This window comes from Pelodiscus sinensis, chromosome 7 (assembly GCF_052426305.1).
Source record: "Pelodiscus sinensis isolate ZL-2025 chromosome 7, ASM5242630v1, whole genome shotgun sequence".
NCBI classification, from domain to species: Eukaryota; Metazoa; Chordata; order Testudines; family Trionychidae; genus Pelodiscus; species Pelodiscus sinensis.
The window spans coordinates 46719729-46746732 of NC_143058.1; the positions used below are offsets into that span (position 1 = coordinate 46719729).

General features: G+C 44.2%; 1 protein-coding gene across 2 annotated transcripts in view; it reads left to right on the forward strand.

Moving 5' to 3' along the window:
• MTX2 (metaxin 2) overlaps positions 1-27004 on the forward strand; it is a 71286-nt gene that overhangs the window by 20181 nt on the left and 24101 nt on the right. For both annotated transcript variants that reach the window (XM_075933707.1, XM_075933708.2), the window contains exons 2-3: positions 14877-14924; positions 15903-15949. In XM_075933707.1, the coding sequence (XP_075789822.1) occupies positions 14877-14924; positions 15903-15949 (95 nt within the window). The remainder of the gene's footprint in view (positions 1-14876; positions 14925-15902; positions 15950-27004) is intronic.

Genomic DNA, 27004 nt, shown 5'->3' on the forward strand with positions numbered 1-27004 from the left:
CCTGACCTCTGCCCAGAGAAGCCCTTAGCACCTGTCTCCGTCAAAGCAAGAAGAAGAGCCTTGGGCCAGCAGAAGCTGCAGCTCCCCTCTCTTCCCAGACCTAACCTGCTTTGGGGAAAGGCATCTCTTCAAAGATGCTTTTGCTATGCCTTATGCAGGTTTTGGGGCAGCTGAGTATAGCCAGTACTGCTGGGTTGGGTCTGGGGAAGAGAGGGGAGGCATGGCTGCAGGTGGCATGAGGCTCCTCTGATTGCATGGGGAGAGATGGTCCTCTGTGCAGGTGAGGGAATGGATCTGCAACTGACCAGGGGTCCTCTGGCTAAGGGGTGTGTGCGCTCAGGGTTTCTTCTGTGCGGGGCTTGTGGCTCCAGGTGAGGGTGGAGAGGGGCCCATTGATTGTTCTGTCCTGGGGCCAGGCATTGTTGTTGGTGGCCTGGGTGCTGAAGATTCAGTATGTGGCATTTTTCTACAAGTTGCTGACAACTGAAGTTCCAGAATTACTGCCATTTGCCTTTGACCCGGTTGCTGAACAACATTCATTGAACATACAGCTCTCTCTGTATTGTCCAGTAGAACCTCAGAGTTCCGAACTCCTCAGGAATGGAGGTTGTTGGTAATGTAGAACAAAATCTTTTAGTGGTTCTTGCTGAAGTTTACAGATGAACATTGACTTAATAATACAGGCAGTCCCCGGGTTATGTACAAGATAGGGACTGTAGGTTTGTTCTTCAGTTGAATTTGTACGTAAGTCGGAACTGGTACATATTGTAGGGGAAACTCTAGCCAAACATTTCTCCAGAGCTCAGTTTTATTCTCCCACACCTCACTTCCCTCAGTCCTTTATTCTCAAGCTGAGGTGTCTGCTGAGAAAAGACGCTCCACGTCTCCCTGGTCTGCTGGGGGGAGGGCGGAGGGGGGGTTAGCTTCGCATCTCCCTGGTCTGCTGGGGGGAAGCAGCTAGTGCAGGGTTGCCTCACCCCGTTTGTAAGTAGGGATCTGATGTAAGTCGGATCCATGTAACCCGGGGACTGCCTGTACAGCTTTGAACCTTTACTGTGTAGAAGAAAAATGCTGCTTTTAATCATCACAATTTAAATCAAACAAACACAGAAACAATTTTCTTACTTTATCAAATCCTTTTAAATTTTCCACGATTTTTTTGGTAGTTTACATTTACCGCAGTACTGTACTGTATTTGATAATTTTTTGTTTTGTGTCTGCTTCTGCCTTATGTATTGTTGACTGTCCAGGTCATAGCTTTGGTTTTCTCAGAAATTCTGCTGTAACAACTTTTTTGGGGGGGATGGAATTAACCAAATAATGTAAATGATTTAATGTGTGCACTTTAATTTGAGGACAAATGATGGTTAGTCACACAAATATGAATCCTAGGATAATACATTTTTTCTTTCAAAGTAATTAGTGTTAATTTTTGGCAGAGCCTTGGAATTACTGACAGTATGAACTAGTTTTCTTGACCTTGTTAGCCTACAACATTAGGTCAATCTTATGAAATTGATCCGACTACCTTTTTTAAATTGATCTGCATCTTCTCAAAGGTGGGTTGAATTGGCTGGTGTTCAGGCAGCTAATTCATAACTTAGTTATACTTCCTTTATTGATCACTACTAATGGATGAGATATCTTTTAACTGCTTTGGTTCCAATTTGACTGCAATATCACTGCATCAATCAAGGTTTAATCCTGAACTTTTATGTTAAGGCAGATTAAAAAACATATAAATTACCACCATTTCCATATTTATACTTAATAGATGGATACTTACTAACACCCCCAAAACTTCAAATGTGTGCTGTGTCATTATGAAAAGAGAATAAACTGGTAATCTACCACCAGTTGTGTTGATGTGACTGACTGGGAGAGAGACTGACAGTGGAGCATTCTTTGGGATAGCTAAAGCTAGAAGTTACTGATGGCTGAGCAGCTTTTTTTCTGTGGCTACAATCTCAGCTTGACCTGGAATAGATCACAAATGGTCTGTCTTACTGTTAGGTGTCAGTGTGGTTGAATGTGACAGTGTTTGTGAATATTTTGAGATTGGTACATGTGGCTTTTGCCAAAATGTACAATTCCATTGCTTTTTAGTGTTTGTGTTCTTTTGATTAAATGCTCTGTGAGAAACCTGAAAGAACAGTACAGGCAGTCCCCGGGTTACATGGATCCGACTTACATCGGATCCCTACTTACAAACGGGGTGAGGCAACCCTGCACTAGCTGCTTCCCCCCAGCAGACCAGGGAGACGCGAAGCTAGCGCCCCCCTCAGCAGACCAGGGAGACGCAGAGCGGCTTTTCTCAGTAGACACCTCAGCTTGAGAATAAAGGACTGAGGGAAGTGAGGTGTGGGAGAATAAAACTGAGCTCTGGAGAAATGTTTGGCTAGAGTTTCCCCTACAATATGTACCAGTTCCGACTTACATACAAATTCAACTTAAGAACAAACCTACAGTCCCTATCTTGTACGTAACCCGGGGACTGCCTGTATATAAATTCACTTATCTCACCTCTAAATATCAAGGTGAATTAAGGACAAAATATTTGGTCTTTATTTAGAATATTCTTCCTCTTGGCTATTTTAAAGCAAGGCTTTACAATTAGGCGAACCTAACTTCTTAAGCCTAATTGTTAACATACAGATGTTTTTCTTTTTCCTGCTTCTTCTGCAAATTAAGCATTGTCGTATGATAATATGGCAAAACAGAGAAATTAAACTAATTAATGCAATCACTTCTACATAGAGAAGGAGCATTATTTTCTGTGCTCATCCTTCCTTCATTTGAGATCTGTGAGCGTTACTCACTGTTGTAGAATACAGTAGTGGTGAATGGACCAAAATGACCCAAGGACTAGATTCTATCCTGAGTTTCGTAATTGAATGCAGTAAAGCACGTGAAATAATTTGGTAGCCCATTAAATAACTGGTGGCAGCCCAACCCTGGCCCTAGTCCCAGACTAAGGGTCGGGAGCCCCGTAGCTACGGGGCCACTTCAGCTGGGCTGGAGGAGTCATTCACCCGGGATCCTGCTTAGTCAGTTAACCAGCTAAATATTAGGTTAACCTAACATTTAACCGGTTAACTGATTAATTGGAATTCTACATCCCTACCAGAGCTGAGCAATAAGTGGCCTGCAGGCTGGATGCAGTTCACCAGGGTTAGTCCCTGGTGGGCTGCCAGCATTATATTTGCCTGTGCATCTGCAAGTATGGCTGCTTGCAGCTCCTGTTGGTGGTAGATTGCTGTTCCTGGCCAACGGGAGCTCTGGGAAACAGTTTGGATAGGACACCACCTCTTGCAGCCCCTGCTGTTCAGGAATGGCGATCTGTGGCCAACGGGAGCTGCAAGCGGTTGTACTTGCAGATGCACAGGTCAGTATAGCACTGGTGGCCCGCTAGGGGCTAACCTTGGCATACTCCATCCAGCCTGCGGGCCGCTTATTGCCCACCTTTGGCTTAGCACATACTATACTCTCACTAAAACTATCAAAGTCTATTGAATCTCTATATTAAAAAAAAGTTTTTCCTGAGGGATGACAGAGCGATGTCATCATGTTACTCTGTGTCCTGCCTGCCTCCTCCCTCTCTCCCTGCTCCCCCATCTCGAGCCCGAGCTTGCCTCCCCTCGCCAATTGGAATGGTTATTTTAAACCAAGCCCCTACTCCCCTTCCTCCACCCACCCCGCAGGGCTTTCAACACCAAGAAACATGGCACAGTAGCCAGCAGACCCCACATTGCAGCTGTGACAGCCCAGGGGCAGGAGGAAGGGTATGGTGCACAGGACAGCAGCCTAGGGACATGTGCTACTCCCAGGCTCCCAACTGGGCTTATGTGCCAGCAGCAGATTCTTACCGTGGCTGCCAGAGCACCCTTGAGCCACCTGGAGAAGCTGCTGCACCGACCTGTCTGCTCCTTCCCTTCCACTCCTGGTGGGCGGCTGGGCGGCCCTGGCCTCTGTGAGAAGGGCTGGGGTAGTGAGCAGTGCAGGCGAGACTGCACGGGGTAGAGGTTGGGACTGCGGACCTTCATGCTGCTGCTTTCCCCACGTCAGCAGGCTGCAGTACCCCGGAGTGCCATGTGCACATAGCACTACCGTGCGGCGGGCAGGCACCCTTACATCTCTCTGGGGTCATCTAGGAAGTGTTACATTGCTGACTCTTATTTAGCTTGGGGTCCACTATAACCTTAGATCCCTTTCCATAGTGCTCCTTTCTAGACAGTTGCTTCCTATTCTGTATGTGTGAAACTGATTGTTCCTTTCTGAGGGTATGTCTACACTACCCTCCTAGTTCGAACTAGGAGGGTAATGTAGGCATACAGCACTTGCAAATGAAGCCCGGGATTTGAATTTCCCGGGCTTCATTTTCATAAGGAGGAGTAACGGTAGTTCGAACTAGGAAGCCTAGTTCGAACTACCTAGTTCGTGCCCCGTGTAGCCGCGCTGCACGGGGTTCGAACCAGCGGGGTTTTAAAAATGGCGGCTCCCCGCTTATGCAAATGAAGCCCGGGAAATTCAAATCCCGGGCTTCATTTGCAAGTGCGGTATGCCTACATTACCCTGCTAGTTCGAACTAGCGGGGTAGTGTAGACATACCCTAAGTGGAGTACTTTGCATTTGTCCTTATTAAACTTCATCCTATTTACCTCAGACCATTTCTCTTTTTAATTGCATTAAAAATGAAGAGTCTAGAAAGAGGAAGCAGAGGCACTGGACTGGGACTTGGGAGATTTGAATTCATTCTTCTGCTCTTACAGACATTTTGTGTGCACTTGGTTTAGTTACCTCACCTGATCTCTGTAACTGCTCTTCACATTTGTGCAGAGAGCTCACACAAGGCTTATGGTGAATAGGCCTTGTGTGGGCCCTCTGCACAGAGGTAATGTTATTCTCTGTGCCTGAATTCCCTATCTATACAAAGGAAATTATTATCCTGTAGGGGTTCTCCCCCTGTGCAGAGGGGCTTACGTCCGCCCCCCTCGGTTCTCTGATCATAGACGCCTTGACGCGACCGATTCCGATCGGTTTGGTTAGGCGGTTGGGGGAAGGGGGTCTGGGCCCGCCCTCTCTCCGGACCCCAGCCCAGGGCCCTAAGGTCGGGGAAAAGGCTCCCCCACCTAGCAGGGGGGGTCGAGACCCCTAAACTCCCCTGCCCTCAGGGTCCGCGTCCCCGCCCTGGGCTGCTTCTTCCCCCCAGGTCCCACAGGCTCACCCAGGCCCTTCCTCTGATCCTGCCCAGGGCCTCCAATAATGCCGACCACTCGCCGGCTCGCGGGGGGGGGGGTGCATCTCCTCGGCGTTCCCCCTGATGGCTGGTCCACTGCGACCTTTTGAACTGCCCGCCGGTCGCAGGCAGATTACGTCACCCCCCTCGTCGGCCTCCGGCCCCTCCCAGGGCCGTCCTACCCGTGACGTCTCTGCCACGTCCGCTCGGCCCCACCCCCTCTCTGCGCTGCCGGCCGGCCCCGGCTCGTTACCCGGCCGGTGTGCCGGCTCCCCCGTTCGGGGACGGCGGGCGGTGATCCACTCCCCTCCGGGGGGTGAGTCTTTCCCCCGCGGTTGCGGCGTCCCGGCGGTTTCTGGGAGGGGCGGGGCTACCCCACCACACACCTTCCCCCTTAAGTCTGGCACCATACTCGCCGTTCTGGTCTCTGGGTTTTCCGCTGACCGGGATAGCCAGTCCGCGTTCCCGTTGGCGGACCCCGGGCGGTGCACGACTCGGAATTTGTATGGCTGTAAGCTGAGGTACCATCTCAAGATCCGTGGGTTAGTGTCCTTCATCTGCTGCATCCATTGCAGCGGGGCGTGGTCCGTCACCACGGTAAATTCATCGCCTAAAAGAAAGTACCTTAGTGAATCGACAGCCCACTTAAGGGCCAATGCCTCCTTTTCAATTGTCGCATATCCCTTCTCCCGGGGGAACAGTTTACGACTCAGATAGAGGATGGGGTGCTCCTGTCCCTCCTCCTCTTGCGTCAGTACCGCCCCTAACCCCACTTCTGACGCGTCGGTCTGCAAGGTAAAAGGTTTGTTAAAGTCGGGCTGGGCCAGCACCGGGGCCCGGACCAACCGGTCTTTCAGCTCCTGAAACGCGTCGTCGCACGCCGCGGTCCACCTCACCCTCTCGGGTTGTCCTTTCCTTGTGAGGTCTGTCAGTGGCGCGGCCACGGAGGAGAAATTCGGGATAAACCGTCTATAATAGCCCGCCAATCCCAGGAACTGCTGTACTTTCCTCTTTGTCGTTGGGGTGGGGTGTTCCCGTACCGCCTGGACCTTATCTACTAGGGGCTTCAGCTTCCCTCTCCCTACCGTGTATCCCAGATACGAAACTTCGGCCCTCCCAAATTGACATTTCTTTGGGTTGGCCGCGAGTCCCGCTTCCCTCAGTGCCCTTAATACGCTCGTAATGTGCTCTAAGTGCTTCTCCCAGGACTCACTGAATATCACAATATCATCAATGTAAGCCGCTGCGTAGTCCTGATGGTCCCTTAAGACCTGGTTCATGAGTCTCTGAAAGGTCGCAGCGGCCCCGTGCAGTCCGAACGGCATGTTTTTGAATTGGTACAACCCAAAGGTGGTGGCGAACGCCGTTTTCGCCTGGGCCTCAGGGGAGAGGGGGATCTGCCAATACCCTTTCGTTAAATCGAGGGTCGACAAATAGGCGGCCCTCCCCAGGCGTCCCAGTAACTCATCTATCCGCGGCATGGGGTATGCATCAAATCGCGAGATCGCGTTGACTTTACGGAAGTCAATGCAGAACCTCGTTGATCCATCTGTTTTGGGCACCAAAACAATGGGGCTTCGCCATTCGCTACGAGATTCCTGTATGACCCCCCCACTCCAACATGGCTTGGAGTTCTTCCTTCACCGTGCCCCATAACTTTCGGGGAAGGGGGCGCATATTATCTCTTACCACTCTGCCGGGTTCAGTCTCGATCTTGTGTTGTACTAACGAGGTCTGTCCGGGTCGGCTGGTTAGTACCGTCCTGAACTGGTCGAGGAGGTGGTGCAACTGTTCTCGCTTTGGGCCCGGGAGCTCTTCTCCGACCCGTATGCCCTCGATCCTCACCTCCGGCTCCCCCCACGGACCCAACTCAATGTCAGTGTCCCGAGGGTCAATCAGGAGGGCCTCCCGTGGATGCCACTTCTTTAAGAGGTTGACATGGTAAATTTGAGTTGCCCGGCGATTCCCGTCTACCCGAACCTCATAGTCGACCGGGCCAAGTTTCCTGATTACCCGGAAGGGTCCCTGCCAGTGGGCCAGGAGCTTGGACTCCCCGCTAGGCAGCAATAGTAGAACCTGCTCGCCTGGTTCGAACTCCCTCACCTGCGCCTTTCTATCATAGTAGGCTTTCTGCCCTTCTTGCGCCTTCTCTAGGTTCGCTCGGGCCCGGCCCGCTAGGTCGTGGAGGGTTCCCCTCAGTTTCTGTACGTACTGGGCGGCCCCCAAGGCAGGAGACACTGACGTTTCCCATCCCTCCTTTACGAGATCCAGGATCCCCCGCGGTCGCCGCCCGTATAACAGCTCGAAGGGGGAGTACCCGAGCGATGCCTGCGGTACCTCTCTGACGGCGAACATCAGTGCAGGCAGCAGCTTATCCCATTCCCGGGGTTCATCTTGTGCGAACTTCCGCAGCATCTCCTTCAGTGTGCGGTTGAATCGCTCCACCAGCCCATCGGTTTGGGGGTGGTATACCGACGTCCGGAGCTTCCTGATCTGCAAGACCTTACACAGTTCCGTCATAACCTTCGACGTTAAATTCGTCCCCTGGTCTGTCAGTAACTCCCGGGGCAGCCCGACCCATGAGAATAGCTTGACTAATGCCTCCGCTATGGCGGGGGCGGTGGCTCTTTTCAGGGGCACTGCCTCTGGGCAACGGGTGGCGTAGTCTACGATGACCAGGATGTAATTATGTCCGCGCCCAGATTTCTCGAGCGGTCCTACCAGGTCTAATGCTACCCTCTCAAAAGGGGTCCCTACCACCGGCAGGGGCACCAGGGGAGCCGGCGGGACCCGGCCCCCGGCTGTTCTTTGGCACTGGGGGCAGGAGTTACAGAAATTCTTAACCTCCTGGTACACCCCAGGCCAATAGAATCTCTGGAGTATCTTCTGTTGAGTTTTTTCCCTGCCCAGGTGCCCGGCCCACGGGTGTTCGTGGGCCAATTCCAGGACCTTCCACCGGTACGGTCTTGGGACCAACAGCTGCCACCTTTCCTCCCCAGGGAGTTCCCCCGAAGACACCTGGTACCAGGCGGTCGTCTTTTACCTCAAATCGCGGCCCGTCCGGCTGATTGGGCGGGTTCCCCTCCTGTGGCTCGCTTGTAGTGCGCACCTACTCCCAGGCTGCCCGTAGTGTGGGGTCCTCGCGTTGTTGAGTGAGGAAGTCCCCTTCTTCTACGTCGAGACGGACGGTGGGCGGTGTCCCGGCGTCCGGGGCCCTTGCTGGCGCGGTCCCCCCCTCATCTTGCTCTCCTTGGGCTACCAAGGTCCCCTGCCCTGTTTCTGGCTCCCTTTTAGGATGTCTTCCGCTATCCCACTGTCCTAGGAGTCGCTTCAGGCCGGGCCAATCCCGCCCCAGCAGGAGGGGGTACGCTAACTTAGGGCCGACGGCGACTACACAGTCTCCTTCCAACTCCCCGTCCCCTATCCGTACCCGGGTCATAGGGTAGTAATGAATGTCTCCGTGGACGCACCGGAGGGCTATGGGGGCACCCCGGGCCCGCCCCGGAAGTATCACGTCCCTTCGGACAATGGTTTGCCTGCATCCCGAGTCGAGAATAGCCTCCACCGGGTTCCCATTAACCCACAGTCGTTTAATTACCTGAGCTGCGCCGGCCGCCTTCCTGTCCGTGCTCCCAGCGCGCCTCTGCCCGAAGGTGCAGTCCATCAGGGTGCAGTCCCTCTTGTAATGGCCCTCCTGGCCGCACTGATAGCAGACCACCTTCGGCGCTCCCTCGGGTGGCGGGGTGCCTGGCCTCGTTTCGGTCGCCCGGTCTCCCCTGGCCTCACCGATCGGCCGGTTCCACCGAGGTGCCAACCTCCTCGTCGGGAGGGGGCCCAGGGAACTCCCGGTGCCTTCCCCGGCCCGCTGGGCTCCCGCGGGCTTACCCGTCCCAGCCTCGTTCCTTCGGGGTTCTCTCGGTGCCCCAGCGGCTCCTTTCCCCTCTGGCCCCTCTGCGGCTAAGTAGTGTTCCATGAGGGTCACCGCTTCATCCAAGGTCTCCGGAAGGTGCCGTCGTACCCACCGCTGCCCTTCCGCGGGGAGGATGCTGACGTATTGTTCAAGTATCACGAGATCCGCCACCTGAGCCCCCGTCTTAGTCTCTGGTTCAAGCCATCTCATCCCCGCTTCCTTAACCCGTTGCGCCACCGCCCGTGGTCGCTCGCGGGAGTCGTACCTGGCCTCTCTAAACCGCCGGTGGTGGGTCTCTGGAGTCACCCCTAATTGGTCCAGAATAGCCTCTTTAACCTTATAATAACATAAGGCATTGCTGGCGGACATCCCTCTGTATGCTAGCTGGGCAGGCCCCGACAGGTAAGGTGCGAGGAGGGTGGCCCAATGCTCTGGTGGCCACTTCGCGGCGGCGGCCACCCTCTCGAACGTAACCAGGAATGCCTCGGGGTCGTCTTCCGGCCCTAGTTTCGTTAGCCGTATGGGCAATTGGGTGCCGACCCCCTCTCCTCCTCCAGACCCCGCTACCGCCCCGGGTACCGTCATTGGTGCGCCTCGCGCCATCTGCTCCTGGCGCTCCTGGAGCTGGTTGAGGAGCTGTTGCAGCGCCTGCATCTGTTGCTGCTGTTGCACCTTCTGGGTCTCTGTCCACCACTCCAGAATTTTATTTGCTTCCATTGTCTCCTGGCAATCAAGACTTTGTTAATCCTTTCCCCTTATCCGGGCCCCCGTTTCGGGGTCCACTATGCCCACATTCTCCACCACGTGTAGGGGTTCTCCCCCTGTGCAGAGGGGCTTACGTCCGCCCCCCTCGGTTCTCTGATCATAGATGCCTTGACGCGACCGATTCCGATCGGTTTGGTTAGGCGGTTGGGGGAAGGGGGTCCGGGCCCGCCCTCTCTCCGGACCCCAGCCCAGGGCCCTAAGGTCGGGGAAAAGGCTCCCCCACCTAGCAGGGGGGGTCGAGACCCCTAAACTCCCCTGCCCTCAGGGTCCGCGTCCCCGCCCTGGGCTGCTTCTTCCCCCCAGGTCCCACAGGCTCACCTGGGCCCTTCCTCTGATCCTGCCCAGGGCCTCCAATAATGCCGACCACTCGCCGGCTCGCGGGGGGGGGTGTGCATCTCCTCGGCGTTCCCCCTGATGGCTGGTCCACTGCGACCTTTTGAACTGCCCGCCGGTCGCAGGCAGATTACGTCACCCCCCTCGTCGGCCTCCGGCCCCTCCCAGGGCCGTCCTACCCGTGACGTCTCTGCCACGTCCGCTCGGCCCCACCCCCTCTCTGCGCTGCCGGCCGGCCCCGGCTCGTCACCCGGCCGGTGTGCCGGCACCCCTGTTCGGGGACGGCGGGCGGTGATCCACTCCCCTCCGGGGGGTGAGTCTTTCCCCCGCGGTTGCGGCGTCCCGGCGGTTTCTGGGAGGGGCGGGGCTACCCCGCCACATATCCCCATCTGACAGGAGAGTCTTGAATATATTTACACAAGTGCTTGTGAGGTGCTCCTGCAACGGTGTTGGGACAGGGCATATAAGTGCCTAGATAAATTGTATTATTAACTGAAAATCAGAAGTGACTAGAAATGATCATTTTAAATCTACAGGCAAATTGCATAGCTGAACCAGTCCTTAGTGCACCAGGAGTATAATATTCCATTACTAAATCTGAAAACTGCACTTAATTCAATATTTTTCCAGCAACAAAGAATTTGACAAGACTTTCATGTCATGTTGATTTATATGGAACCTTGTTTCTATCAGGAAAAAATGATATCAAGGAATGGCTAGGACAAGCTATGACAGAGGGGGAGCTGGGAATCAGCTTAATATATAGTCACTGTCCTTGGTAGTTAAAGCTTCTTGAGTCATATGATGACAATTTTCAGGATTTTTTTAAAGAGAGTTCAATGTGGTACCCATGAACCCTGCCATCATCTGTTAATTCTGTATGCTGCAGTTCCCACCAGTGATGAGTAAACCACTGATGTGGTTAATCTAACACACAAGATGTTTAGTAAAATTTTTTAATAACTACATTTTATATTTGTTGTCTTCAAACTGAAGAAAGTTGTACATGCCAGATTTTAATTGCCATTTAGCCTCTTTGATCACTGCAGTGCTCCTTCTGCTGAACTGTCAGTATTAGCTCCTGTCATGTCCATATTCCTGACATTTGACAATACCTCGCTGTACATTAGGCATATAACTGCTCAATTATTTCACACTGTAAGCTAGCAGTAAAGATGGTTGTTTTAGTGGATCTGATGCTGTTGAGACACTGAAGTTGATCCTTTGCACAAAACTTTCAAAATTGGGTATATGTCACATTTGTTGCTTTTCCTCTGCCCTCACCACTGCAAATGTGTCCTTAGTTAGCTGGAGAACTAACATCTGGAGACCAAAATAATCTAGTTGCTGAAGGATAAACTGGATTTGACTTCATTAGTGCACAAATGATAAGTTTGTGTAGAGTTATTATAGCATTAATCAATTTGATGGATTGGAAATATGACAGAACTGAAGCAGCGTGTAATATTAGTGCCTATTATTCCACAAATTATGTCTTCACCTACAGAAGCCAGGAGTCGTGCTGTACATTAAAAATACTATACTTTCTCCTGTTTGGGAGATCCATGGCATTTCTTTAAGGGTTTTTCCTTGCTGCCATAAAATAGGGGATCTAGTCTCCCTGCACAGTAGATTTTGGGGATTATGACTAGTTTTAGTCATTGTAGTCTTTGGGACTCTAATGATAAATTTCCGTCTGTCGTAGCTTGTCATCTGTCAGATTTATTTTGTGGTATTAAACTTCTGTCCAAAGCAATATATGAAATGATTGCATGTAGGGTGCCAACAAGACACAGGGTGAGTAATGGGGTAGTGTATAGGTGTTTAATAACAGAATTCCCAGTAGATAATTGTGCAGATCTTTGAGGATATATCCTTTGTATTGTAGTTCAGCTACTCTTCCAGCACACTTGGCTGGAAGAGTGTGTAAGAATCTAAAAAATTTTTTATAAGATGGCTCTTTTGTGATATGAGTTATAGAACATGAAGCCTCTTGTTCCAAGTTTGTTGTATGCTATCCTAGGCCAGATTTCAGTGACCAAAAGCTGTTACCATCTCTTTGGACAGAAGCTGTGTGAACTAAATTGAAAGTCTTAGTCCAGTTTTTGCAGACAAATGTCCACATTACCCAAGCACTGTCAGACCTAACAGAGAGGTAAGCACAGTTGTTGCCCTGGACTAATCAGAGACCGTAACACTCCTCTTACTTCCTTAAAGTAGTTACTGTAGATCAGGGTTTGAGATGCAATGACAATACAGCATGGAGAAGTTTGCAGTACTATCTCTGCTGTGTTTATTCACAGAACAGATGGAGGTTTTAGGCTTCAGAGACTGGATTGGCGTACACAGCCTGCCTAGGATTGCGTGAGCACACTTGAGGCTTACAATAACTATTGCACTTTTCTCCCTGACTGTGCTCCTCCCCACACCTGAGGTTGGGATCTAAGACTGCGTATCGTAGTGAAGAAAATTAATGTGACGTCTACAGGGTTTTAAGATGTTTTATTGTTTAGGATATGATTGAAAATTTTGAACAGGACATCTAGGTTGTTATAGCAAGAAATAGGTACTTTTGCCTTTAGTTCTATATCAGTGTGGCCAACCCACTTAACAGAGAGCCAAAACAGCAGCGGAAAAAATGCAAAGAGCTGCACCAGAATTGTTAAGGGGGGGAAAAAAAGCCCCCCAGAACAGAATTGTTGAGCAAAAACAGATCAATTCATTTTTTTTAAAGGAGGCTGCCCCTTTAAGATGGCCACCATCTTGGGCGTCATTTTTAAAACCCTACAGCTCTGTCCCGGAAAGCACAGGGGAGCCGGGGGGAGGGGGGAAAGAGAGCCATTTCAGGGGGCACAGGAGCAGCTTCGCGAGCTGCACTTTTGGGGGGCAAGACCCACATGCGGCTCGCAAGCCATGGGTTTGCCATGGCTGTTCTATATCGTGTGCACAGCACATCTTCAGTGAAGGAACTCCTTTGATTTCTTTGCACATCTCCTAATGGAAATATGACCTCTACATCCAGATATGAATTGAGATTAGGATTCATTTTGAGGTGATGTTGATGTTAAAAATTTCACTAGACTTCCACCCCAAATGGCAAAAACCTCACAGATCATTTTGATTTTGGTGGTACTTCCACCTCTTAGCATACAAATAGTAACTGGTCCTTTCATGTATGATGGTAGGTGTCATGAAATTTCAACATTTCTGTGAGCCTGGACTTCTACTGAATTAAAGAGATGTAGTGTAAATAGGTTATTTTAACAGTTGGTGCCACGTACACTGTGGTGGTGTCTTTTTTTTTTCTTTAAATAAACAAGAGTGTATTTCATCTCAAGAATTTTTATTCCAGGACACAACTTTAATGGATGGCTTTAAAAGCAATAAATGTTATAAGACAACATAAAATACATTGTCATGACACTCGGATGTGATTAGTTACCTTCTTGTGCCCATGCTGGTAGGCTTTTTGTGCTTGATGTTAAGGGTAGTGACCTTTGCAAGATTGTGTATACATTATTACAAGCTTTATGATCTCGTCTAACTGTCATAAAATCTAGAGTTAATAGTCCAAGAGTAATAGAAAAGAATATTTTAATTATGAAATCATGCAGTATTTTTCTTTAGCATTATTAAAGAATGCCTTATTTTCTTAGCTTCAGTTTTACTGTACATATAATTATTGGTAGATTTGAAGGCTTTAAAATATTTTGTATGTTAGTAGGATGAATTTTAATCACAACTAGACAATTTGATTGGATCAGAAAACCTTGAATTAACACCTTAAAATTGTCATCTAAAATGAATTTAACAAAGAAATGTAATAGTCCATTGTAATGTTATTTTGTCAGTTCTCTAACCACTATTAGCATTAGTCTTTCGCTACTGATGATTATTTATGCTCTGCCAGAAATTCACATGGTGCATGATTGATTACACATAGATTCTCAGTTGGAATATCTTGCTTTTTTGAACAAAAGATGATACAGTCTTTCAAAAGAATACTGACAAATACACAACATGTGACAGCACCAAAGTGGATGAGGCAAAATAAACTCCAGTGCTACCATCACTTGGTGTATTGCCTTTTGAAGTGCCTACTTAGCTGGGTGTGTCTGTTGTTTGGTTGTGGGTGGACTTAATAAAAAACCAACATTAAAAGAACAGAAGACCTTTTTGTTCCCATGCAAACTCTTAAACTTAGTTTTGTATGTTCCAGTTGCACCATCTCTTCTTAGTATGTCTGTTGGTCCTGTTCTATTCAGAATTCTTTATATTACTTTTGGGAATGGAGAAGAGTGTGTTTTGACATGTACAAGAAAGCATACAGTTAGGAAGAAATCTGCTGCTGTTATTTTATATCTGTAACACATAGCTTGAATTTAAGAATATTGTGGCCTTTGTTTTTGGGAGGAATCAGATTTCTCTCTTCTTTCATTCCTTTCTATTCCCTGGGAAAAGGAGAGCAGCATGAATAATAGTGGGCTGTTTTTAAGCTAGGTCAACTTTTGCACGAGTGGCTCTAAAATTCTAATTTCTGCTTTAGGTAACATTTATGCTCAGTTCACGTCTGCTAGCACATTGTTAGTTGGTTTACTTAATTATGAATTTGAATTCCTTTTCTTTCCACAGCTGCAGAACCTTGGCCTGAAAATGCTGCATTATATCAGCAGCTGAAGGGTGAGTACATTATTTTTCGCAGTTAATGATTTATTTTTAAAAACATTAAATATACAGTAATATAATTAACTTCAGGAAAAATGGAAACTGTTAAGAAGGGATTCCTTTGTGTTTGTCTGGTCAGAGGCTTTAGCTAAGCTTGCATCTGCCAATATAAGCCAGCTATTCATGGCCTATAAGGTCCTTGGTTTATTATTGACTCATTATATTGGCTGCTGTAGGCAGTGTAAAATGATGTGGTTGCAGGCACTGTTGGCAGATTTACTGCACCAATAGCTGAGGCAGCAGATTTTTGAAGTCTTATGGTAAAGTGGGGCTCTCAGTAAAAAGGAACTGTTAAAATGTATAGGCTAGGATGGTTCAGGCTCCCTTTAGCAGCTCTTCATATATCATCAGATCACATTATGGCCCCCATTTGGGGCTCAGCAGCCTGCTACAGTTGTCAGAAGACTGCAAAGTAATGAAGACTAATAGGTAGCAGCCCTAGTCTTCTAAGCATGGAATTTTTATTGCAGCGAACTTGTCATCTTTCTTTTGTGTGACAGACCTAGACACAGTGTGCAGTATTAACTGTTTTTTTTTTTTTGAGGAATCTGAATGCTTTTTCTTTTTAGCGAGAGGAATTATGAAGATCTGTTTTATTTACCTTTGATTAGTAGAGGAATAATTGGCTTAAAATTAAGATACAAATTTGTTTTTAGTTGGATATTCTAATTGTACATCTCTGGTAAAATAAGATAAATGGGAGAGCATTTCTAGAAGAAATATTCTTGGTATATTTTTGTGTTCATACATCAGATTTTTGTTGTCAAACAGCATAACATAAACTTAATATAGCGGTATATATATTTTCTGTTGAAGTATTTGCCTTTTTACTTTATACAAGAGAATTTAACACAGAATATTATGCGCTTATATATCAATAACTACACAAGAACTGTTTCTTGTAATTATGTCCTTTTCATTTTCTTTCTACAGAGGAGCAAATTTTGCTTTCTGACAATGCATCTTCTCTTGCTGTGCAGGTAAAGCATCATTTTCTCTAAATTAGAGAGATATTAATTTAATGTATTTCTTGGTAGGATAAAATCTAACCTAACTTACATAAAAAGTATTCAAATGAATTACTTAGAAATGTTCTAAGTATATTGTAGATTTAATATTTTATATTCCTGTATACAACATCATTTTCCAAGTTGAAATTATTCCTTTAAGTCTTTTATCATTGAGATGTTACTGATTTTTTTTTTTTAAATTCTAATGTTAGGGTGCATCTACACTGCACCCTAGGGCAAAATAAGATACACAATTTGAGCTACGCAAATTGCATAGCTTATTTTGAGTCAATTTCTAAATAACCCGCTATTTCGAAACATCCCTTACTCCTCATGGAATGAGGTTTACAGGGAAGTTGGAATAGTGAGCCCATTATATTTCAAAATAATGGGCTTGCTGTGAAGACACGGGGATAGCTATTTTGGGATACTCTCGAAATAGTACTGCAGTGTAGACATAGCCTCAGTGACTATGTACTGTATATGTTGTTAATCACGTTTGGCTACTTATTTATGATCAGATTTGGAAACACTATTGGCAGTTCATCTTTGACCTTTGTTGTTGTTTTTCACCAGCTGTCATCTTCCTTTTGGGTGGCTTAAGGAAAGATGTCCTCCCAAAGACCACTCGTGGTATACTTGTTGATCACATTATTCTCAAAGCCAATAGCCCCAAAACACAAGGAATTCATTTCCACCATATGAAGAGTTAGAATCCATTGTATATTTGTACACTCCAAAGTAGTCCATATAATTGACAGATTTAAGGCTCTAATCTGCTTAAAAGTGTCTTTGGAGCTGTAAAGTCCATGTTGGTTCCATTAACCTGCTAAGTTCAGTGACCCTCTCCCCCTGAGGCTGCTGTTTATTCTGAGGAGACACTCCTCCTCCCCCCCCCCCCATTAGTAGAGAGGGACTGCCTGGAAAAAAGAAGTTTGTCATCATTCAAAGCAACTCTGGTACTTGCTGTGGAAGAGAGTTCCTTTATTCCCTCATTTCTACTTGTTCCCCCTATGTGGACTAGTCCATTGCACAGCTAGTTAATATAGCCTTTTGGGAACTTATAAATCCCAGAAGACTGCATCTCTTTTGGTCAGAGTGGGACTATTTGAGAGATTATGTAAAGGTTCACTAATTTGTATTTTGTAAAAATGCTAATAAATTCAGGATTCTTTGGTCACTCTAGCTATCCTCGAAGGATCCTATTCTGTCAAAAAAAAATTGGGGGCAAGAGTCTGAGAGTCTGGAAAATACCAGTGTTCTTTTGGTAGACCCCCCCACCCCAAGCACCTTGTTTCGTTGATAGATGAAGAAGTTTTCCATTTGTTTTTAAAAACAGCTGTTAGTATTCCTCCTCCCCCTCATACAGTATGATTTAAATGATTCTTTACAGTGGAAAGAAATAAGGAGTTGTGTTGAGCATTTGATAACTTGATCTCAGTGTTACCTTTAGCTCCTGAAGCCCTTACTTTTGTGGTTCTCATGAATGTTCTCTTCATCCATCAGGGTTACAGGTGTGATTTTGTTCTCTTTCTAAACAAAACAGAAGTTCTCTAATGTAGCATTTTGCTTGACCATTCTAATTCTATTGTTATCCTGCACATGTCACTTAGATGATATATTAACCATAATATATTAAAAATGCCTGCTTTTCTTCAATATTCTTTGGCTTGACAGCTGATAGTAGCCATGACTATAAATATGGCTTTGGTAGATATCTGATTTAAACTTTATGGAACAATTTTCTTCTATATGGCAGAATAGTATCAGTTAAGAAGAATCTGTATAAAGAACACAATTGCCACCTTAAAAAAAGGAGCAGTCCACAAAATGTAAATGATATTATGATGTGTAATTGTTTAAAAAAAAAAAGGCTTAATGATCAGATAGTTTTAAAATTAGTTTACCTGACATACATTGCATTAGACAACATCAAAAGCAGGAACAGTTATATTTTTTTCTGTTGAATTTTGTGTGTGTGTTTAAGGAAGGGCAGATGGGTATGTGTTGGGGGTAAGAAGAGAGGAAGCCAGTACCTGGGACTTCTTTCATCAGTATATTCTTATGCAACCTACATTTCTTTTTTCATTCTCAGCCACTGGCCTATGGTACCTGAATTCCTTAGGACATAGTACACTGGTTGTCTGAATTTGTTTAAGCTTGTTTGATCTTCTGCATGCTGAAGATGACTCAGAGTTCTGCATACCTCTGATTAAATGGGGTTATGGAGGTGGCTGCTAGGAGACCCTTCAGAGAAGATGGCTTAGAGAAAACCCTACATAGGCCATAATTTGGCTGTCACCTACACAAAATCCTTCTTGAAATCTCCTTTCTACCATAGTAAGGGAAGTGAAAGGTTAACTGGTGAACTGGTAACCAGTGGGAACTGGAGTAGCTCCCCAACCGCAGCAGGCTAGCGGGTGCTCCAGCCCCGCAGGGGCCCACCGTAGACAGGGCTGGGGGTGGGCGTTTCTAGCAGACAGTGGCTGCTGCCGGAGCTGCCTCTGTCCATGGCCAGCCTGCTTTGTGGCAGCCACAGGGGGAGGGGAAGGCAACACCGTGGAGACAGAGCTGGGGGGAACCAGCTTTTAAGCCAGCTCCTGCTCCCCCTCCACTTGCTGCCTCTGATACAGAGGTAGGAAGGGGTGGGGAAGAAGTGAGTTGTCTTGTAGATTAACCAACTACTTGCTTTCATCCCTAGCTGGAGTGGTCCCCCACCTGGGTTGTGCTTAATTGATTAACCAGTTAAATGTTAGGTGAACCTAACCAGGATTTTACATCCCTAACCATAATAGCTCTTTATGATGTCTTCATGTCTGCTTTGGTCGGCTCCTATAAAATCCATGAACAAATATATTCACCTATCCACAAAACAAGATAGTTGGGGGAAGCAATGGGGATGCTACCAAAGGAACACTGGTATTTTCCAGACTCTTGCCCCTTCACCCAAAAATCTTGATCAGAATAGGGACCTCGAGGATTGCTAAAGTGACCAAAGAATCTTGAACTTTTGATGGACATTTTTACAAAATACATGTTAGTGAACCTTTTACATAATATCTTCTTAATGGTTCCACTCTGAAAAAGAGATGCAGTCTTCTGGGATTCATAAGCCCCCAAAAGGCTATATTCTATACTTATATTACATATAAAAATAAAAAGGCAAAACTAATGACTTACTAACAGTCTTTACAAGTGGTAACACTACTATGCATCTATGTCAGTTTCTGTTTTGGCTATGGAACAGAGACTGTGCACAGCAAAGTAAGTTCTCTGTATATGTGTGTGTATGAGAGTGAGTGATTATTGCAGATATTTTCTTATAAAGGCTAAAAAATTAGTATAAGGAATTAATTATGTAACTTTTTAAAATATTGAATGGTGTTATATGGCCTATTCCTTGCACATTGCAGTGCAAACTTTGATTATGTGACAGGGGTGACCTTTTTAAAAAAAATGATATGATAGAGTTATTATATTGAATATTAGTACCTTCTTGTGCTTATTTAAAAATTCCCATTGTGGAATTCCTGTTCTGATCCTGCTAGGATTTTTTTTTAGGTAACCTGCAATTCCTGAAAGATTCAATTGTGAATCCCTTGATCTTTCACAGAGTTTGGTATACATTTCCTGAAAATATAATGTAACTGCAAACACACACAATGAGTCAATGAGTTATCTGTAATATATCTTTCACTACTTGTCCATTAAACTAAAGTAGCATATTATACAGTCCTATTTGAAATGAAGGTAATTTGATTTTATGCTGCAAATCTTGATACAAAATGTCAATTTACTTTCACAGCAAAGAAATTCATATAAAAGGAAAATGGTGTAATTTCAGTAATGATTATCCTGCTACAGGGTAGTGTGTGTCATATGTAGAATAAAGCCTCTTTTCTTCCCATGATATGTGCAGCCTTGCTCCCATTAAAGTTAATGAAAAATTACACGCACAAATCAAAATAAGTGATATATCTCAGTGTCCTTTTCTTCTTCACCAAAAGTCATTTCCCCCTACCTATTTATGATGGAATTTTCCATTACTCAGTATTCCTGTTTTTTCCTTTCTGCCTACTATAAAAACAGTATTTCAGTAGCTAAACCTCAGTATATCCAAAACAAAGAGGATGTAGTTCACAATTAAAGCCATTAATAGAATATTAATCAGTGGCATCCGAAATATATGCAGCATAGTGTGTGTGTGCATACACATACACAATACTGTATTGCAAAGAAGAACATTCTGTGCTCCCTCAATAATTCCTTTTGGCAAACTGCAAATTTGTTGACTTTTTTCTAAAGCAGTAGTTTTAAAATATATATTTATTTTATTTTGTTGACCAGTGTATACATGCAAAATGTTCTCCTGTTCTCCCTTGCCCAACCATTTATTGCATTCTATGGATAAATAGAAATGAGTCTACAAACAGCTAGCAATACAAATGATATAATTTACATCCTCCAAATACTTCCCCAAAGATGAAACTCACATTTAAATGCCTCAGATTTTACAGTCTTTGGCTGCTGTATCCTGTTGTGCCTTAAATATGCACTCTAATTTTGGAAGAACCTTAAGAATTTGACAAAAGAATTTTGTGTTGGTTCCCTGTGGTACCATTTTACTGTGTTTGTGGGAGAGAGCAGCAAAATGGAAATTACTAACTCTCAATTTCAGTAGCTTACACAATATTATTTAAGGAACTCATTTTTAACTGTACATTTTTCAGGATGGTGTTCCAAGTTCACGTCACCTACCACATCTGGGCCACAGTCCTTATTCAGTGTCTTTGGACAGTCTTGCAATAAAAAAAGCAATAGATTGTGTTTTCAAGTTCCTATATTTTATTTCCTTGTAATGAGCCTATATGCTCTCAAGTCAATAAAGCATTTGTGAATCATCATATGTAATCCATGTAATGACATAAAAAGAAATTACAGAATTAAAACCTAACTGAATAAGGGTTATTTTAGTGACCATTAGTAAGTCTGGAAGCCAAATTTATGGGGACTTCTGTAATACAGACATTTAACAGTCAGAGAGAAACCAGAAGTGGGGCAATTGGATCTGTACTTTTATGAATCTAATGGCTTCAAATAAGGGTATACAGAAGGTTTGTGGATAGTATTCCAGCTTATGGGATGCTTTATATTCAGCATTTACTTATGGGAAGTAAATTCTGGCTCCATAATCCCCATGTTGTTTTCCATATAAAGTTCAATTACTTAGGCATTGTGCTGGAAGGAAAGGGAGAGTATGAATTTTGCTCAAGATGAGCAAGGAATTCAGATCTCTTTAGTATTTAGTTCTAAATTCTAGAAGTGAATGTTCTGTTACGTCCTTTAATAAAATGGTGAGGCTCAGCATATATGTAGATACAACTTTAAGTGCTATGTATATTGTATATCAATGATTTTGTGTTTAAGATTCCTAACACTTTAAATTATAAATGATTTTTGTAACCCCCCCCCAAACATGTTATGTACACAAGCCTAAACATGTGGTCTCTTTAAAGCCTTCCTACAGGTTACTACACAGTTTGTGGTACTATCTCGTGGAAATAAGTGATATTAAAATCCAGTATCCGTTGTAGATACCATACATTTGGTCTGTGCATTGCTGCAAGAAGGGGGTTAGAATTGGCTAATAATATTACATCAAAGAAAGATGTTTATGCAACAGACACTTCAATTGCCCAGGTTAACTGGTTATTTACATAGTTATTTGATAACTTGTTGAGGTAAATTATCCATGATTAATAATTGTTCTCCTTGACCTCTGATGATAGGACAAGAAGCAATGGGCTTAAATTTCAGCGAGGGAAGTTTAGGTTGGACATTAGGAAAAACTGTCAGAGTGGTTAAACACTGGAATAAATTGCCTAGGAAGGCGGTGGAATCTCCATTGTTGGAGATATTTAAGAGCAGGTTGGACAGACCTCTATCAGGGATGATCTTGATGGTGCTTGGTCCTGCTGAAAAGGCAGGGGACTCGACTTGATGATCAATTGGGGTCCGTTCTGGTATTCTATGATTCTATTAATAGCTTTTACAAGCTTGTGATTTTAGCATATGAATTATGTAATTTTGTTTTTAAAGCTAAATAGTAAACCCTACACAAACCAAAGATTTAGTAGTGAAATGAAAATCTGACAATCCATTTTTAAACAGAATAAAAGCTAGAATTCTTCATGATGAGAAATACAGCATCAACATAATCGATCTAACAGCATTACATTGTAGCTGAAAATACACTTAAATCCCTAGCCATGAAACTGCAGTATGTGAGTGAAACATCTTTCATATAGTTCTAAGATGAAATTACCCCTGAATGAATAGCATCTTCATTTATCTTCAAAACCTCCTCTGTGCTACCAGTGAATACTCTTTCCACATTCTACAACAGGAATTACATTATACCATTATAGCAGTGTTCTGCTGCAGTGTAAAATAGATTGTTTTGGAAAATGAACCTGGCTTTGCTATAAATTACATTCACAGGTACAAAGGAATTTGTTATTTTGTTTAAAATAGTCACAAATATAATTAAGCTCTTAATTTATGTTAAACTACAAATGTGGCCATTACCACAACTGGATTAGGAATTTAATCTGTCACTCAAAGAATGATACTGAACAGTTTTCATTTGTAGCCTTAGACACACTGTTTCAATTACAAGGTCTGCAGCTGTTTGATATAAAAACTGAATTATTTTGTAGATTCGTTCATGGTTTTTAATTTTAAAACAAGTCCCTTCAATAAGGGGAAGAATAATTCTTCAGTTGTCATCACAAATTCTCCTTTGTCTTGATGAAACAGAGTAAGAATGAAAACACAAATCTCTTTCTTCACAGTAGCATCCTGTGAGTGCTTTTAAAATAGTAGTCAGTAAGATATTACTTACAATGGTTTGGACTTAATTATGAAACTGATCATGTGAATTTCTAAAAGAAGCTTGAAGCTTGTCTTCTGAAAATAGTCTCTCTCATATAGGACATAGAGTTGGACATAGTTCATGTTCTGGAATAAGAGAGTGATTCTGACCTAAATTCTGAAATCTTCACGACATTTACATCCAGCTGGAATTTATCCTTAAGAGTATTGTGTTTAGTGATTGTTTGTTTTTTTTTGCTTTGAGATGGAAATACCTAATAGATGATTCACTAAGAGATACTCTAGAGCAGTATTCACATTGGTAACTTGTGAAATAACATTTCTGTTGGAAAATTTTTGTACCTATTAGTGTTTCAAGTAACACTTAGGATGACTAAGAGAGAGGCTGAAGAGAATAAACCTATTTTGTTTATTTTACTTTGTACATTTGACAGCAGGGAAAATGAGCTCTGTGTAAGCTTCAGAGCTTGTCTCTCACCAGTAGAAGTTGGTCCAATGAAAGATATTACCTCACCCACCTTCTCTCTCTACTAGCACTTGATAGTCACTTTCACTTCCCATCTCATGTCCATGTATGATGACATCAGTCTATTGCATTGCTCCAAGGGGAGCTTTCACAAGCATCAGCAAAGGTGAAAATGGCAGGCATGCATGAGCATACAGAGAATAAAGAGGCACATTGTATGAACCATGCCCTGTTCTCTTGGGCCTGTCCCAAATCCCTTCTGAACACTAGCAATGTATTCAGAAAGAGTAAACTTGCTGTTTAAAGGGTACTCTATTAGAAAATTGGATTTTCTGAAACTGGATAACTAAAACAAGTTGATCGTGTTATTTTAAGCAATGCGGTTGTTCTTTTAAGAATCAAACTGATCTCATGTCCCACTGAAATTCTGTCGATTAATATAGACTTGCATATTTTCTTAGTTGAGAGTTCTTTCAGTTAAAATCAAACTAAATTTACAAGTGAAATCCGTTTTCAAAAGCTCGTAGGGAAGCTGAAAATGTTCATAGTAAGAGTCACCATGTACTTAGTAGCTTGACATTGTAAGGCAGTATATAGGAGCATTTTAGAACTTACTGACGTATTCAATGCTGTTTTGATAGGATGTGCCTTCTCCTTTGATTAAAATGAAAGACACATGAAAGAGGTTTACTAATTTCATAATGAGTCATGTTAAAGCTTGACATAAACCCTTTCTTACATATCTGCTGTTAGTTCATTCTCTTGCCATTAAAATGCATTTGTTTTGTTTTATACTGACATTCAAAATAAAGTAGATGCTGCTGCTGCTGCTATTGCTAATCATACTACTGCCTCAAAGTGGAACCAAAATGTGTATGAAGTCAGCAAACTAAGATTCTGTACTGGAGTACATTGTGCTGTAAAAGATGGGTTCTTTGTCTACCACTTTAATAACCTTAACTACAGAGAAAACAACATATCTTAAAATTAGTAATTTTTTTTGTATAGATACTAACCCTCAGAAACTATACTGATCCTAGGATTTGCTATACTAAATTGCACTGAAGATCCAGGCTGTTTAGTGTTCCGCTTCTGGCAGTGGCCAGTACCATTGTTTCAGAAGAAGGTAAACCTCTCCTGAGAGAGCAACGTGGGATGGGTGCCTGGTGGAGCTGGGGCTAGAGGGGAGAAGGCGAGACAGCGCACCGAGCACACCCCAGCCAGGATGAGAGGCAGGGCAATGCACCAAGCGCGCCTCAGCCTCTCCGGAGCACCAGAGAGTAGAAAAGAGGCAAGGGGGCATGTGTGTGCGGCACATCTCCCTGGAGCACCAAGAGAGGGGAGAAGGCCGCATGGCACAGCTCCCGGAGCACCAGGGTATGGAGGAGGCCACATGGTTCTAGCCTCCCCAGCCAGGAGCACTGGGAAGACAGGTGCTGGGGGCATCAACACTCTGCCTCTATGCCTACAGCAGGCATTCTGGGGGCAGAGTGGGCATGGCAATGCCTGGCAAAGCCTTCCCCTGCCTAGGCTACTGGACACCTATGGATGGGTGGATAGGGAAGGAGTTCTTGATGCCGGTGACAGTAATCTTATACTCAGATATGTGAGATTTGATGACGCTTATCATAGCATGCTGAATTACAAATGCAGGCCATAACATCGAGTCTTTTTTAATCCAACCAGAATGTTAGGCATGGTGTCCTCCATGAATTTCACATTGACTCTTTTGTAGGAAGGTTCCTTTACTTTATATGCATGCTGGACAGTGGTGGTGTTGCTGCTATCCCTTATTTTTGTAATACAGGCTAGGGAGATAAAGGGAAGACTGATCACTTTTCACTCTATTCTTCTTGGTTTTTAAATATTTCTGTTCATCTACTCTGACGCTTATGACTAATAAGTGAGAAAAATACATTTGTCCTTTCTTAGCTACTAAATAAGAGTTTGCATTTTGGAGCTGTTTTCCCTTTTCTATTGATATTTGAGTATTTTTGGCTGAGAGGGCTAAGACTTCTCTAGAGGGGGACTTGGAAAGCTATGAACATTTTTCCTGACTCAGATAGCTGTGAAAACGTTTTCATCTAAAGTTATGAGTGGCAGATGTGTTGCAAGGGGTGAATCTGTGCTGTTTTCACTCAGAGTATTTCCCTTAAAGAGCTCATTGGCGAGATTGCTAAGATTTGGCTGCTGATTGGGTAGCAGATCCATGCTGAGGTCAGTGGATGTGTGCAAATGCTACATTTTTCCTACATGAGGTTCTGAAGGTCTTGGGGAAACATTAGGTTGTGTCCTGCAACTTGAATTCCTCTTGGCTTGTAAAATCATTTATGGAGAAAGTTGGATGCACTTTTGATAGAGATTAATGTTTCCCATTAGAGAGTTGGCATCTTTTCAACAAATGATTGTTGTGCCCACTCTCAGTGAACTATCTCTTGATATTGGTCATCTTGCCAGTTACTTCCCAGTTCCCAGTCTTTTGGGATATTTTTTCTTTTCATTACTTTTTAATAGAAGGACTTGGCAACACAACATTTTGCGTCACCTAGAATCATCACATTTTCTTGGCCTTTTGTATTCTGGTTTTAGTCCTAACCATGGGACAGAGACTGCGTAGGTTTGGTTGACGGAACCAATAGATCTGTCTGTCTGCCTTTGCTACCATTGACTGTGAAGTAGAGCTGACTTGATGGAGGACCTAAGCAGAACTGGGTTGGAATGAGTCCAGTCTGTTCTCTTTGAAAAGTCCAAGAAAATGTTGGGTAATGTCTCTGCCATAAGGGCTGTATTGTAAAAGATGAAGTAGAGCTTTACCTTGCCATGCCTCCAGCTCTTCATTTATGTGAGGTACCATGGTAAGAAAATGAGATGCTTGCGGCTGCAGAATCATCAGTAATCTATTTTTTTTTTAAATTCTCGCTGGTATTGCAATGCATTCCAGTTCAGTATTGTCCATAAAAAGGAGTGCTGTTCACTCCTTTGTAGTCACTAACGAGGATGTTAAATAAGATCAAACCTAATGGAGATTCTTGCTTTGTTCATTAGACCTTTCCTTCCAAATACCCCCAACTTAACACATTGTCACTTTGTGCACCTCTTTGTGGTCTTCCAGTCTATTTTCTCACCTCATGCTTATTTAGATCCAGCCAATTCTGAATAATTTTGAGTAATTTTCCTGACACTATTGGAATTCAAATGTATTAGTTTTCCGCATTCTAAAAAGTAGTCAAAATTTTCTGGCTATAGATATCTCTAAGTATATGTTACTTGTGATTTCCTTATTCTATAAAAGGGTAACAATACCATTTGCATGAAAAGCATTAACTGTGCTTAAATGTAATTGTGGTTTTTCAATTACGTTTTTAATGCTAATAATTTCCCAGTCCTATCAATCACATTAATACAGGAGAATGTGAATGTTATAATGGTGAAATACATTGTCTAAGGCTATGTCTACACTTAAACCACTATAATGGCACAGCTGCAGTGCTTCAGTATATACACCAATGGAGTTGTGGGGCTCTCCTGTCTGTAGTTAATCTCCCTGAGAGGCAGAAGCTAGGTCAACAAATGAATTCTTCTATCATCCTAGCATAGCCTACTGAGTGATCTGAATAATCACACCCAGCCTCTCTGTGGCTGAGAATAGTGTTATTTTCTGTAAC